The sequence below is a fragment of the Gorilla gorilla genome, chromosome 18 (genome assembly GCF_029281585.2).
Source record: "Gorilla gorilla gorilla isolate KB3781 chromosome 18, NHGRI_mGorGor1-v2.1_pri, whole genome shotgun sequence".
NCBI lineage: Eukaryota > Metazoa > Chordata > Mammalia > Primates > Hominidae > Gorilla > Gorilla gorilla.
In genome coordinates, this window is record NC_073242.2 from 18,260,846 (window position 1) to 18,276,592 (window position 15,747).

Sequence of the window (15,747 nt, forward strand, 5' to 3'; positions counted from 1 at the left end):
TGTTCGTATAAGAATCAGTTCTTAAATTCCAACTGTGTAGAGTAAAAGGTAAGCAAGCTATAAGCTACCTTTTAACCTACCCTTTCTCTATATACATTCCATTTACATTGTACTTGCCCTCCAATCTATGCAAATAGTCACAAAGATTAGATTATGTTTGCTGGCTTATCATTTCAACTAGTAACAAATTCTTAAGGTGTGAATACAAGATATGGAGAAAAAATGATGATGCAGAGCTATGCTGAAATTTCTTATTGTTCAACTTGAAATAGGTTTACAGCCTAATGGGAGTACACTAGAAAATGTAGAAAGAGGGCAGGCACGGTGGCTCACACCTGTAATCCCAGCACTTTGGGAGACAGAGGTGAATGGATCACAAGGTCAGGAGTTCAAGACCAGCCTGGCCAACAAGGTGAAACCCTGTCTCTACTAAAAATACAAAAAAAAAATTACCTGGGTGTGGTGGCACATGCCTGTAATCCCATCTACTCAGGAGGCTAAGGCAGGATAATCGCTTGAACCCGGGTGGCGGAGGTTGCAGTGAGCTGAGATCGCACCATTGCACTCCAGCCTGGGGGACAGAGCGAGACTCGTCTCAAAAAAAAAGAAAATGTAGAAAGAGAGCCACTCCACTGCAGAGCAATTAGTTCCATCTCCACTAATATTTTTCTAAATATTCACTGAAACAGTTTTAAAAATAATTTCCTGAACTTTAACCCTCCCAACATCTTCAAAAGGCAAAAATTACCCCCTCAGAGGGACACAGCTGGTAGTGCCAATACAAAAGATCTTTGTCTTCCCATTCTCAGTCCACAGCTTTTTTCATGACACCAGCCTCTCCCTAAGATAAATATCTGTGAAGGATTAACTTTTTAAAATACACACATTCTAGCTAGGCACGGTGGTTCACATCTGTAATCCCAGAACTCCGGGAGGCTGAAGCGGACATATCACCTGAGGTCAGGAGTTTGAGACCAGCCTGGCCAACACGGTGAAACCCGTCTCTACTAAAAATACAAAAATTAGCCAGGCATGGTGGCACGCACCTGTAATCCCAGCTACATGGGAGGCTGAGGCAGGAGAATCGCTTGAATCCGGGAGGTGGAGATTGCAGTGAGCCAAGATGGTGCCAACTGCACTCCAGCCTGGACAACAGAGCAAGACGCCGTCTCAAAAAAAAAAAAAAAAAAAAAATACATTCTTAAAAATAAAGACACTTAGAGAGGATCTAAAACACACTGGTTCTATTTTTAACTTCACCAATGCTAAGACAGTGGGTGGATTTTTTTTTTTTTTTTTGAAAAAGAAAAGGGAACAAATTTCACATAGGAGAATAGTTTTTGAAATCTTTGCACAACAGGGTGGCTATAGTAAATAATAATGTATTTATTTGCAAAGAGAAGACAGAGATAACAACAGCAATAATAATAATGTATTTCAAACAATTAAGAGTAAATTTCAAATGCCTCACCACAAAATATAAGTAGGCAAAGTAAGGCGATAGTATGTTAATTAGCATGATTTAATCATACCACATTACACATATATATAAACATTACGTTGTACCCTATGTGTACAATTATGATTTTTGAATTAATATTAGAGTGGGGAGAACAATAATGATTAATTTTTTACTTCTTCAGTAAGATTACAATGAAAATGTAGAGAGCACTAGCATCATAGTAACTACACGATAGGCCACTTTAAATAAAAGGTATCTTTTACAAAATTTTTAGTCAATAAATTGATTACCACATACTTACGACCTATTTGCTATTAAGTGTAAGTTAATTTATAATTTTAGTATTTTCAAAAAAGGAACATATTAAAATCCTATCAATATTTCAAATAATGACAGAATTAATCATTTTTAATAGAATCCTTACTCAGGTCCTTCAAAAACAATATAAACTACGACTTCAGGTTGATTCCTTTAAATCTGACTAATTAATAAATGTTAAATCTCAAATTTCATAGTCCCAGTGCTGGAAAACCTATATTTTTATTTTTCTTCATGTTTATACAACGTACGGACAGGCAAGAAATGTAATCAACCTTTTTAGGAAAGAATCCCAGGATTTTCTTTTCAATTAAATATATATGAATTCTGGGGGATACTGGTGATCATCTCTGGATCTTTTTACTCATCTAATGAGAAAAGGGTCTCATTATACAAAGAGGATAGTCAAAAAGCCTAATGATTTCCTCACATAAGTAGGTTTTTCTGTCTGGCAAATCTGAAGAAGTCAACATAGAATCTGTCATTAATGCATTGAATCTGAACTTCCACTATTAAAATCAAATTAGGGCCTGGAAATAAAGTGTTAACACTTCAGACAAGAAATTTCAGGGTTTGTATCATCAGGAATATAAACCAGGGACACTCTCAAGAGGCTGAAGAGCAAGAATCATGCACTGCTTCAGAGAATTAAATACTCCAAGATGAAAGTTAAAATTTCAAACACACGTATCACACATATACATCTTTTAACATCAGGTTGAAATGCTAAAGGGAACAGAGTAAAGGTACATTTTTAATTAATAAATTTAAATGAGAGAAAACTTTAAATTCAAAGAGCTTCAGTAAAAAAATAAAAGAAAATATTAGCAATGTTATCAAATGTGGACGAAAAGCTAATATATGTCACTATGTAATCCAAGACATATTCATTAGTGGAGCCTTTTTTCAAGGCTATTAATATATTAGATGCCATCCAAAAACAAATATCTAGTAAATATTAAGTTTAACCACTTCTTAAAAACCTGTAGGTTCCCAAAGACATATACATGTATGTGCAGTGAGGCCACTGCTAAGCCTCTAATAATATTCTTGTAGACTACTAAAGTTCTCTATGATGATAAAAAGGGTAATAAAAAAAATCTAGTGTCTCCCCTTAATAAACAAAGAATGAGCATAACTTACGAAGTTCAGTAACAAAAACAATCTGTAATTCTGGTACCAGAAATCCCTCTGAGGCTGGGCGAGGTGGCTTACACCTGTAATCCCAGCACTTCGGGAAGCCAAGGCAGGGAGGATCACCTGAGGTCGGGAGATGAAGAACATCCTGGCTAACAGGGTGAAACCCTGTCTCTACTAAAAATACAAAAAATTAGCCAGGCGAGTGGCACATGCCTGTAATCCCAGCTACTCAGGAGGCCGAGGCAGGAGAATCACTTGAACCCAGGAGGTAGAGGTTGCGTGAGCCTAGATTGTGCCCTTGCACTCCAGCCTGGGCAACAAGAGCAAAACTCCACCTCAAAAAAAAAAGCAACAAGTCCCTCTGAAAAAAGTTTTAAATAATAAACAAAAAAAGTCTATAATAGGTTTTTAAATAACCATAAAGTCCTACACATATTATATGAAAACCAACATAATAATAACATGAATATGAATATCAACAGAATATCCAATTCCTTTTTTGAAAAGGTCCAAAAATTAATATGAAACAAGTAATTCAGTATGTTTAGAAATCTGTTGATTCTAGGCCAGGTGTGGTGGCTCACGCCTGTAATCCCAGGACTTTGGGATTTACAAAATGGGATTTCCTCCTCACCTAAGGTCAGGAGTTCAAGACCAGCCTGGCCAAGACGGTGAAACCCCATCTCTACTAAAAACTACAAAAATTAGCCAGGCGTGGTGGCAATCGCCTGTAATCCCAGCTACTCAGGAGGCTGAGGTAGGAGAATCACTTGAACCCAGGCGGCAGAGTTTGCAGTGAGCCAAGATCTCACCACCGCACTCCAGCCTGGGTGACAAATAAAATAAAATAAAGAAATCTGTTGATTCTGGAATATTTGCGTTTCACTCCCCAATCAGCAGGCACGCAATTGGCAAGAAGTGTGTTTCCCCAGGCATTCTAATGGGATGCCAGAAGGCTCAACCCAGTGCTTAAATTTTTAGTGATTACATTGCTTAAATAATGTAGACAGATACAATAGACCCAAGATAAGTCAATGTGTAAAAAGACTTTAAATATGTGCACAAGGTATTTTTCAAGATGGATAAAACATATGAATCTTAAATTACCATATTCTTTTTTTTTTTTTTTCCTGAGATGGAGATTTTTTTCCTCTTGTTGCCCAGGCTGGAGTGCAATGGCATCATCTCCACTCACTGCAACCTCCGCCTCCCAAGTTCAAGCAATTCTCCTGCCTCAGCCTCCTGAATAGCTGGGACTACAGGCGTGTGCCACCATGCCCAGCTAATTTTTGTATATTTTTTAGTCGAGATGGGGTTTCACCATGTTGGCCAGGATGGTCTTGATCCCTTGACCTCATGATCCGCCCACCTCGGCCTCCCAAAGTGCTGAGATTACAGGTGTGAGCCACTGCGCATGGCCAAATCACCGTATTCTTTCTTTTGTAAAAAGATCTGGCCACTCCAGTCCATTACAATACTGTCCCTTTGAGCCTGCTCAGTTTGTTTAAGCCCTGCCTCAGGCTAACAGGGCTGCCATAAGAGGAACGCTTTCCCCAAAAACACATCCTACAAGAACAGTGTTGTAATCTCTGGAGTTAACACTAAATATAAAAACACAAACTTGCAGGATCTCATTTTCATGTATTTACTTGAGGAAAGACACAAATATAGAGTGGATGCTATTTATTGATGCACTTAGTAGGAAAGAGGGGGATAGCAAAAGTAACAATTTTACCAGATCCATGCTCATATGCAGGTTGTATTTTACTGGAGATGGCACACATAAAAATTCCAGATAGTGGTAAGGATATGAAAAAAACGTGGCAGGAATGGGTGTGATAGTGAAAAAGTCACTGCATATCTGTACCTTGACTGAGGTCATGGTTACACAGGTGTACAGATTTGTCAAAATTTACTGAATTTAAGACCTATACAGGCCGGGCGTGGTGGCTCACACCTGTAATCCCAGCACTTTGGGAGGCCGAGGCAGGTGGATCACCTGAGGTCAGGAGTTCAAGACCAGCCTGGCCAACATGGTGAAACCCCATCTCTACTAAAAGTACAAAAACTAGCCAGGCGTGGTGGCAGGCATCTGCAATCCCAGCTACTCAGGTGGCTGAGGCAGGAGAATCACTTGAACCCAGGAGGCAGAGGTTGCAGTGAGCCGTGATCACACCATTGCACTCCAGCCTGGGGGATAAGAGCGACACTTCGTCTCAAAAAAAAAAAAAAAAAAACCACCACCACCTATACATACATAAATTTTATCTCAAAGAAGCACCACAATAGAATTCAAAAGAGAATTCAATCTAAAAAGGAAAAGTACACTTGATTAATACATGATGGAAAAGAATAACATTATAGGCCAGGCACGGTGGCTCATGCCTGTAATCCCAGCACTTTGGGAGGTCAAGGTGGGCGGATCACGAGGTCAGGAGATCGAGACCATCCTGGCTAACATAGTGAAACCCCGTCTCTACTAAAAATACAAAAAATTAGCTGGGCGAGGTGGCGGGCGCCTGTAGTCCCAGCTACTCGGGAGGCTGAGGCAGGAGAATGGCGTGAACCCCGGGGGGCGGAGCCTGCAGTGAGCCGAGATCCTGCCACTGCACTCCAGCCTGGGCGACGGCGAGATGCCATCTCAAAAAAAAAAAAAAAAAGAATAACATTATAAAACCAAGTATCTCTGCATGAGCAAACTCCACAAGAATTTAGTAAGTTATACTCTACATTAAAAAACACACACACACAAAAACACAGAATAAGGGAGCATTTCCCATACATATGAAACCACAAATTTCTGTACTCTTTACTGTTAGGCCTCTATACAAGGGGAAGTATGTTTCATTTTATAGTTCCAAAAATAAAATGGGCTCTGAAAAACTTCAAGATAGTCAAAGACAGGTAACCAAAATAATGACAACATGAAAAGATAACAAACAGCTCCTCTGAATCATCAAGGGTGGTCCAATGAAAGGAGCCTCAGGGATTTGTTTTAGGTGATTAGGATAAGGAACAAGAGCCAGGTAACAAAGGCAGAAAATCCTAAAGAATTTAACAATTCAATGTTCCCAAAAGACACCACGGACCACACTCCATTTTATATGACACTTATATGACATTCCATACATGTGTCTAACATGAAGATTGAGCAGATAAAAAGTATCACTTTAGTAATCATCCTCAATCAACACCAGATAACAAATGAGGGGCTTTTGCTTATGGAAATTCTCACATATTGAGCTGAACACTTTTACCTTAATTAATTAATTTATTTATTTATTTATTTTTTGAGACAGAGTTTCGCTCCTGTTGCCCAGGCTGGAGTACAATGGCCCGATCTCAGCTCACCACAACCTCCATCTCCCAGGTTCAAGTGATTCTCCTGCCTCAGCCTCCCAAGTAGCTGGGATTACAGGCATATGCCACCACGCCCGGCTAATTATTGTATTTTTAGTAGACATGGGGTTTCTCCATGCTGGTCAGGCTGGTCTCTCCCGACCTCAGGTGATCCACCCACCTTGCCCTCCCAAAGTGCTGGGATTACAGGTATGAGCCACCATACATACACAGCCTTATCTTAAATTGTTAAATATAAACATAATACTCAGGTCCTTAGCAGCCCCTTCTCTATATTGTTCCAATTAACTGCCTCCCACTGCTGCGATCTCTCTTGCACGTGTGTGCACGCACTCTAACACACATTTTTTTTTTCAGACGGAGTCTTGCTCTTGTTGCCCAAACTGGAGTGCAACGGCGCAATCTCAGCTCACCACAACCTTGGCCTCCTAGGTTCCAGCAATTCTCCTGCCTCAGCCTCCCGAGTAACTGGGAATACAGGCATGCACCACCACACTCGACTAATTTTGTATTTTTAGTAGAGATGGGGTTTCTCCATGTTGGTCAGGCTAGTCTCTAACTCCCCACCTCAGGAGATCCACCCACTTCAGCCTCCCAAACTGCTGGGATTACAGGCATGAGCCACCACGCCCAGCCCACACACTTTTTCAAGAAGCAACTAGATTTAATCTTCCTAAATTGTGCCACTCTCCCGCAGCTAATATGATTCCCTAAAGTCACTCCAAATACACTTAAACTGGGCCAGGGTGGTGGCTCACGCCTGTAATCCCAGCACTTTGGGAGGCCGAGATGGGTGGATCACCTGAGGTCATGAGTTCAAGACAACCCTGACCAACATGGTGAAACCCCGTCTCTAGTAAACACAAAAAATTAGTCGGGTGTGGTGGTGCGTGCCTGTAATCCCTAGAGCTACTTGGGAGGCTGAGGAAGGAGAACTGCTTGAACCCGGGAGGCGGAGGTTGCAGTGAGCCAAAATGGCACCATTGTGCTCCAGCCTGGGCAACAAGAGCAAAAACTCCGTCTCCAAAAACAAACAAACAAACAAACAAAGAAAAAAACACTTGAACTATGATTCAAGGCCTACAATAGGGTTCCCAACCCAGTGCTTCAGCTTCACCTCTTATTTGTATTACTCCTCACAAGTACCCAATTCCTCTACACACTGACAATTTGCACCTGGCCTTATCCTAATTTTCTTCTATTTTGGGGGGGATTCTCCCCCAAATTCACAGTGAAAATTGTACAGACCAATTCCATCACCCTACCGCTCCATACTTAACTGTATAGCTTTCCCTCCTCTGACCCTCCAGGTTTTTGTTTTTGTTTTTGAGACAGTCTCACTCTGTCACCCAGACTGGAGTGCAATGGCATGATCTTGGCTCACTGCAACCTCCACCTCCTGGGTTCAAGCGATTCTCCTGCCTCAGCCTCCCAAGTAGCTGGGATTACAGGCACCCACCACTGCATCAAGCTAATTTTTGTATTTTTAGTAGAGACGGGGTTTCACCATGTTGGCCTGTAACCCCAGCACTTTGGGAGGTCAAGGCGGGCAGATCACCTGAGGTCAGGAGTTCAAGACCAGCCTGGCCAACCTGGCGAAACCCTGTCAATCATGCCACTGCACTCCAGCCTAAGTGAAAGAGCAAGACTGTCTCAAAAAAAAAAGGAAGGAAGGAAGGTATACTGAGAATTGTATCACAAAATCCACATGCTCTCCCCTTTACAAAGCCCTTTACTTTTCTCCCATAATAACTTATAGCCTCCTTGAAGACAGTGGTTTTACAAGTCATAAAAATCCTGGCCGTGGCCCAGTGCAGTAGCTTATGCCTGTAATCCCAGCACTTTGGGAGGCCAAGACAGGCAGATCACTTGAGGTCAGAAGTTCGAGACCAGCCTGGTCGACATGGTGAAACCCCATCTCTACTAAAAACACAAAAATTAGCCAGGGGTAGTGGCACATGCCTGTAATCCCAGCTACTCGGGAGGCTGAGGTAGGAGAATCGCTTGAACCCAGGAGGCCGAGGTTGCAGTGAGCCAAGATTGCACCAGTGCATTTCAGCCTGGGCAACACAGTGAGACCCCATCTCTAAAAAAAAAATTTATGACCGGGCACGGTGGCTCATGCCTGTAATCCCAGCACTTTGGGAGGCCGAGGCGGGCGGATCACGAGGTCAGAAGATCGAGACCATCCTGGCTAACACGGTGAAACCCCATCTCTACTAAAAATACAAAAAATTAGCCAGGCGTCATGGCAGGCACCTGCAATCCCAGCTACTCAGGAGGCTGAGGCAGGAGAATGGCGTGAACCCGGGAAGCAGAGCTGGCAGTGAGCCGAGATTGCGCCACTGCACTCTAGCCTGGGCGACAGAGTGACACTCCGTCTCAAAAAAAAAATTTATGTGTGTGTGTGTGTGTATATATATACACACACACACACATCTCCCTAGAAGCATCAATATTTACTGAATTAGAGTATTTCATTACCTGTTATAAAAAACAAACAAACCTTCCATTATACTAATTTATAAAAGAATCAAAACAAAAGGGGTTGGGGGGTCCAGGCACAGTGTCTTACTCCTGTAATCCCAGCACTTTGAGAAGCCAAGGTGGGAACCTGAGGTCAGGAGTTCGGGACCAGCCTGGCCAACATGGCGAAACCCTGTCTCTAATACAAAAATTAGCCGGGCCTGGTGACATGCGCCTGTAGTCCCAGCTACTCGGGAGGCTGAGGCACGTGAATCACTTGAACCCAGGAGGTGGAGGTTGTACTGAGCCAAGATCGTGCCACTGCACTCCAGCCTGGGAGACAGAGTAAAACTATGTCTTAAAAAAAGGCCGGGTGCAGTGGCACACACCTGTAATCCCAGCACTTTGGGAGGCCAAGGCAGGTGGATCACCTGAGGTCAGGAGTTCACGACCAGCCTGACTAACATGGTGAAACCCCATCTCTACTAAATAAAAAAAGTTAGCCGGGTGTGGTGGCACATGCCGGTAGTCTGATCTACTTAGGAGGCTGAGACAGGAAAATCGCTTGTACCTGGGAGGTGGAGGTTGCAGTGAGCCGAGATTGCACCATGGCACTCCAGCACCATTGCACTCCAGCCTGGACAACAAGAGCAAAACTCCGTCTCAAAAAAAAAAAAAAAAGTTGGGGTGAGGTGAAGGTTCAACTTAAAGATACAATTACTAAGTGTTTCATAAGGAATGACTTATTTCATAATGGAGCAGGAGTTTGACACCAGCATGGGCAACATGGGGAGGCCCCATCTCTACAAAAAAATAAAAATAAAAAATTAGCGTGCCAAGCATGGTGGGTCACACCTGTAATCCTGGCACTTTGGGAGGCCAAGGAGGAAGGATCACTTGAGCCTAGGTATTCAAGACGAGCCCAGGCAGCATGGCAAAACCCCGTCTCTACAAAAAACAAAAAAAAATAAAGTAGCTGGGGGTGGTGACATGCACCTGTGGTCCCAGCTATTGGGAGGGTGAGGTAGGAGGACTGACTGAGCCTGGGAGGTGAAGGCTGCAGTGAGCTGAGATGGTTCCACTGCACTCCAACCTGAGCAATGGAGTGAGACTCTGTTTCAGAAAAAGAGAGAGGAAGCCAGGCATGGTGGCTCACACCTGTAATCCCAGCACTTTGGGAGGCTGAAGCCGGTGGATCACCTGAGGTCAGCAGTTCAAGACCAGCCTGGCCAACATGGTGAAATCCCATCTCCACTAAAAACACAAAAATTAGCTGGGCATAGTGGCATGCACCTGTATTCCCAGCTACTTGGGAGGCTGAGACAGGAGAATCGCTTGAACCAGGAGGTGGAGGTTACAAGTGAGCTGAGATTGTGCCACTATACTCCAGCCTGGGTGACAAAGTAAAACTCTGTCTCAAAAAGAAGAAAAAAAAAAGAGAGAGAGAGAGAGAGAGAGAGGAAAAATAAATAAATTAGCCTGGGACTAATTTATTAGTGGTGTGGTGGTATGCACCTGTGGTCCCAGCTACTCAGGAGGCTAAGGCAGGAGGATTCCCAGAGGCCAGGAAGTCAAGGCTGCAGTGAGCAGTGATTGCACCACTGCACTCCAGCCTGGACAACAGAGCAAGAGCATATCTCAAAACAGAGGAAAGAAAAGAAAAGAAAAACATAAAAACAAACGTTCCTTTAGTTTTATTTTTCATTTTTATTTTTTAGTTTATTATGGCTGTTTTACTCTCCCCCCAAGTAAAATAGCCATACACAATTTGCTGAAATTTTCCTTAGTGTACTTTGAAATCCATGGAACAGAACTGGCAATCACTGAATTCAATTTGACTCTAGTTCCATTTAATATTAGACTGGTGTGAAAGTAACTGCGGTTTTTGCCAAAACCGCAATTACTTTTGCACCCACCTAATAGGTATAAAATACGTAACTTCACTTAATTTTATCCTTTATGTATTTCCCCGTATTATGTACCTATGGACATCAAACTTAGTACAGACTGATAAAAGGCTGAACAGACAACTCTGGTTTCAAAAATCCAGCTTCTCACAACATCAGACATACTAGTATACAGCTTTTCTAATTTCACAACACATTTCCATTTCTTGGTCTTTCACAACAGAGAAGATGTGTGTACTTTTGAATACTTTGATCTGTCTACAATCTACCAAAATTGGAAGGTGTTTTTATTATACAGTTTCATCCTTTTAGAAGTATAGAAAGATCCTAAGTTTGGGCACAGTAAGACACTCAATATAGATCTACTACTAAACAAGTAAGACCAATTACACAATTAATGTCCTAACACCCCGAGTGGAGAAGTAAAATCTACTTGTTTTCTGTTGACTTGAATGCCTTCTCTTCTTTGCTGAATTAATCAATCTATTTGACTCCAATGTCAAATTAATCAATGTCACTTTAGAATATTAAAATGTACAATTATGAATTACACATTTAATTTTAAAACACATCATTCTGATCTCTGTCTTGATTGATACTAGAAGATTATCTTCCAAACTAAGGCGGAAAAAATGACAGACTTTAGCTATTGGCAATGATAGGTCATTTTTTTAGGGAAGAGGAGTAAAGAGGGCCACCTCCATAGGTCAGATATCCCTTTGTTCTAAGAAGCCACCACCCGTTTCTTCATATGAAAAAAACCAGAGGCATCCAGTGGTTCCCAAAACCTTCTCAACTTTACGCTTGAGGAACCCACAGATTTCAAATAATACAACTGACCTAAGACCACTCATTTGTTTAACCATTCTTTGAGAAGGAGTCTTGCTCTGTTGCCCAGGCTGGAGTGCAGTGGTGTGATGTCACTCACTACAACCTCCGCCTCTCAGGTTCAAGTGATTCTCCTGCCTCAGCCTCCCGAGTAACTGGGATTACAGGCATGCACCACCACATCCCGCTAATTTATTTATTTATTTATTTTTTAGTAGAGACGGGGTTTCACCATGTCGGTTGGTCAGGCTGGTCTCGAACTCCTGACCTCAGGTGATCCACCCACCTCAGCCTCCCAAAGTGCTGGGATTACAGGCGTGAGCCACTGCCCCCGGCCTGCTTAACCATTCTTAAATGTTGGGTGCGGTGGCTCACACCTGTAATCTCAACACTTTGGGAGACTGAAGGTGGGCAGACTGTTTGAGTTCAGGGGTTCAAGACCAGCCTGGGCAACGTGGTGAAAACCCCATCTCTACAAAAAATACAAAAATGAGCCGGACTGTTGGCAAGCGCCTGTAGCCCCAGCTACTTGTGGATGCTGAGGCAGGAGGCTTGAGCCTGGGAGGTCGAGACTGCAGTAAGCCAAGTATCTGTGCCGCTGCACTCCAGCCTGGGTGACACATTAAGACCCTGTTCTCAAAAAAATTTACAGAAGAGTTGACTGGGAGCACAGTGAATGAAAACGAAGACTATAAGCCAGTGCCATATAAATGCTTACTGTTGGAGGTATGCTTCTATGGAACACGGGTTTGCTCTCTTGCCGTATGACATTCACATATTCAGCCACCTGGAACACTTCCTGTCAGTATGTGTGAAGTATCATGTGTGGTCAAAATGGACTCAACAGTCATTTTCCACACCAACTGGCAAACTAACACTAAAAGAAATCAACAAGTATTGCTTTTTCAAAAGCCTAAATCGGCTGAGTGCGGTGACTTACACCTGTAATCCCAGCACTTCGGGAGGCCAAAGCAGGCGGATCACCTGAGTCAGGAGTCCAAGAACAGGCTGGCCAACATGGTGGAATCCCGTCTCTACTAAAAATACAAAAATTAGCTGGACGCCTGTAATCCCAGCTACTCAGGAGGCTGAGGCAGGAGAATTTTTCCTTGTAACCGGGAGGCAGAGGCTGCAGTGAGTCGAGATTACACCACTGCACTCCAGCCTGGGAGACAGAGCAAGACTCCATCTCAAGAAGAAAAAAAAAAGCCTACATCAAGGAAAACAGAACCAAAACACCAGGGACAAAATGGTACATAAGAGGCAAAAAAAATTAATCAAAATTATTCAGATGAACCATAATAAATGTGCCTGCATCTGAAGATGTTCTAAACCTTCATTTAAGCAAGAAGCAAGATCAAGATCCATTCCGTCAGCTACCTGGAGTCTGTCATCTTTCTGAATAGGGGACAGAATCACCTCAAATTTAACTAATAAAAATTTATGACTTGGCAAACACCCCAGGTATTTTTATTGACTAACAAATCAGCTATGACAATCTTAGCAACAAATCAAGTTATGCTATGGGGTATGTCCACACTTCCCTGTTCCCTCTACAACAGGAGAAAATCAAATCTTTCCAACATCCTAACAAACTGTTACTGCCTGTAACCAAATGTATCACAGTATCGTCTACCAAGGCGTTACATCCTGAAACTTTCTTACAAAAAGCACAGCTTCAAAGAAACCTTGTAAGCTTTCTTGTAAGCTCCTCCCTTCCCCCATCGCCCCTCCCCAGAGCCAAGAAATAAAGCACTTGAAAGAAACAACATGGATAATATTTATTAATAGCTCATGTACGTATTCCATAACTACATAAGCCATTTGGCTTCATACCTGTCAGCAATGAAGTCATGTGGCCCTAGCACGTGGCTGCGACTCTTCTCTATTTATTTCGAACTACCAACTACAATTTACACTTTTCCAAAAGCTGTAGGACTATTTGGGAAGGGCACTTTATTCTTCTAAAAGGTTACTAAATTCTCTTATATACTTATACTGATCACAATACTGAAAAATAATAGAAAACCCATTGTCATTTATTTACCACCTAATTTGTTAGATGCCAGAAAATCAAATTTCACACATTTCAATAAAAAGGCAAAACTAAGCATGTCAATCATAGAAAAAAATACTTAATCAACTAATTTTATTTAAAGCACTCACAAACTCTTAAGTGGTACAAGACAAGTCAACGCTGTTTATCGAACAATTTTTTTTTTTTTTTTACGACTAAACATCTCAATTCTAGACTCAGGCACTAATTATTAAAGTCATCTAGTTATATACACCAATTCTCAACAGACACAGTATTTGGAAAGGCATATTAAATAGACTAAGATGTGTACCACCTATTAGCCAAAGATAATTTTATTGATTTTTCTAACGGGTCTTCAAATGTTACATTCTAACATCTTAGCAAATTATTTCCAAATACTGCTGGAATTACATGTAACTGTCAGGAAACAAAAGGGCTTCCCAACAACTTGTGCGTTCTACATTATTTGGCCAGTTTCTGGACAATTATAATACAATTGTGCTCCAAAGTAGGAGAGTTCCATGAATCAATTACCCCTAAAATATATTTCTGTATATTTAAGGAGTTCTAAGCATTGGGTTAAATTCCAAACAGACTCTGAATACAAGCATTTATTAAGAGAGGTTAGAATAAATCAGTCCTAAATTAGGCACAGCTGCCCTCCCCGCATTGATCAAAAAGACAGGAAATTACATTTATTTAAAAAGTTAATGTTCCTAATATATTCAAATCTCACTAAGCCCCAAAACGGTCTGAGATCAAATCCTCCATAAATGAGGAAATTCTCTAGACTTCTAAGTGGGTGCCCAAAGAGTTCACTCTAGTGTCCAGGTATGAATTACGATTCACCAGAGTAACCGGCCTTGCACTTAGGGAAAACTTCCATCGCCCAAGACCAGAGTGGGTCGATCCCATGAACAGTCACACAATCTCATCTCATGCTCCACTAATGAATGTTCTGCCTAAAGTCAGAGCAATGCCTTAGCTGGAGTTTTGTTTTGTTTTTTTCAATATTAACACGTGGGGGTCACAGAAAGAAACAGAGGTTAGAAGAGCTCTCACGTGGCGGCTGAAAGACTGGGGAACCGAGAAAGTGAATGAGTAACAGGGAGGGTCCTGGACTCTCAGGATCTCCCAACTCGGGGTCAGGGGGAGGCGGTAACTGGAATGCCCCCCACCCCCACCCCCGCCTCTTTCTCACCTCCTGGTCCCAACCCCAGGCCAATGCCACCGCCGGGAGCCCCGGGTCTCGGCTTCAGCCCCGGGCTGAACAAGCAGGGAGGGGAGAGGCACTTAGGCCTCGCCTCCCCGCGGCCTTCCTCCCCCAGCCGGGGCGGAGGAGACCCAGGAAGCCGCGCCCGGCTCCGAGGGGTGGAGGGCCTAGGCCGCGCCTCCCAGCCCCGCGGCCCTAGGCCTCGGCCCGCCCGAGGCGGAGCCCGGGAGGTCGGGGCGGGGTCCCGGGCGGGTCACCCACCTGGGTTGCCAGTCATTCCAGCTCCGCGGATACTTGGTGCCGCCGCCGCCGCCGCTGCTCAGCCGAGACCCCGGGGCTCTGCGGCTCATTACCTTCCCCGACACGACATGGCCAAGCGCCGCCGCCCAGAGAAGCGCGAGTCGCCGCCCGAACCGGCCGCCGCCGACACCCCGCTCCGGCCCGGGGCTGAGGAGGAAGCCGAGAAGGAGGAGGAGGAGGAGGAGGAGGAGGAGGAGGAGGCGGCGGAGGGCGGGGGAAGAAGACGGCCGTTCCGGGTTCCGCCTGAGCCCGCAGCGCAGGACGAGGAGGCGGGAGCGGCGCGGTGAGAGAGAGGCGGATGAAGGGGAGGCGACGTCTCTTCCAGGGCCGTGCGCGGCCCACGTCGCCGGGGCCCCGGAGGACGAGGACGAGGACGACGAGGAGCAGGCGGTGGCGGCAGCTCCTCACGCTCACACGGCCACTGCTTCCCCGCCTCCCGGCTCCGCCCGCCGCGCCGCCGCTGTCGCACGGCATGCTGGGAGCGAGGGGCGGGGTCGGCGCCTGCCGGGCCTGGGGAGAGAGGCGGGTCCTGTCGGCGGGGCGGAGCTGAGAGAGGCGGGGCCGATAGCAGTCCGCCCCGCCCCCCACGTCCCCAGGCCCTTGGACGGCTAAGAGGTCTGGGCGTAGCGGTGACGAATCCTAAGACAGGGGATCTCCACTACTGCGGCCACACACTTTTCTCCCAAACGCTTCCCGGAAAGCACCAGAGGGCCGG

At 44.2% G+C, this 15,747-nt stretch overlaps 1 protein-coding gene across 4 annotated transcripts in view; it reads right to left on the reverse strand.

Annotated features, from left to right (window-relative positions):
* Window positions 1-15,515, reverse strand: part of SMG1 (SMG1 nonsense mediated mRNA decay associated PI3K related kinase) — a 115,693-nt gene extending 100,178 nt beyond the window's left edge. Inside the window, exon 1 of one of the 4 annotated variants that reach the window (XM_055365354.2) lies at window positions 14,994-15,515. In XM_055365354.2, the coding sequence (XP_055221329.1) occupies window positions 14,994-15,082 (89 nt within the window). In that variant the 5' untranslated portion in view covers window positions 15,083-15,515. Of the gene's footprint in view, window positions 1-453; window positions 567-14,993 lie in introns of those variants that run through there. The other 3 variants (XM_063699999.1, XM_063699997.1, XM_063699996.1) reach the window with 3 other exon arrangements.
* Between the last annotated feature and the right edge of the window lie 232 nt (window positions 15,516-15,747).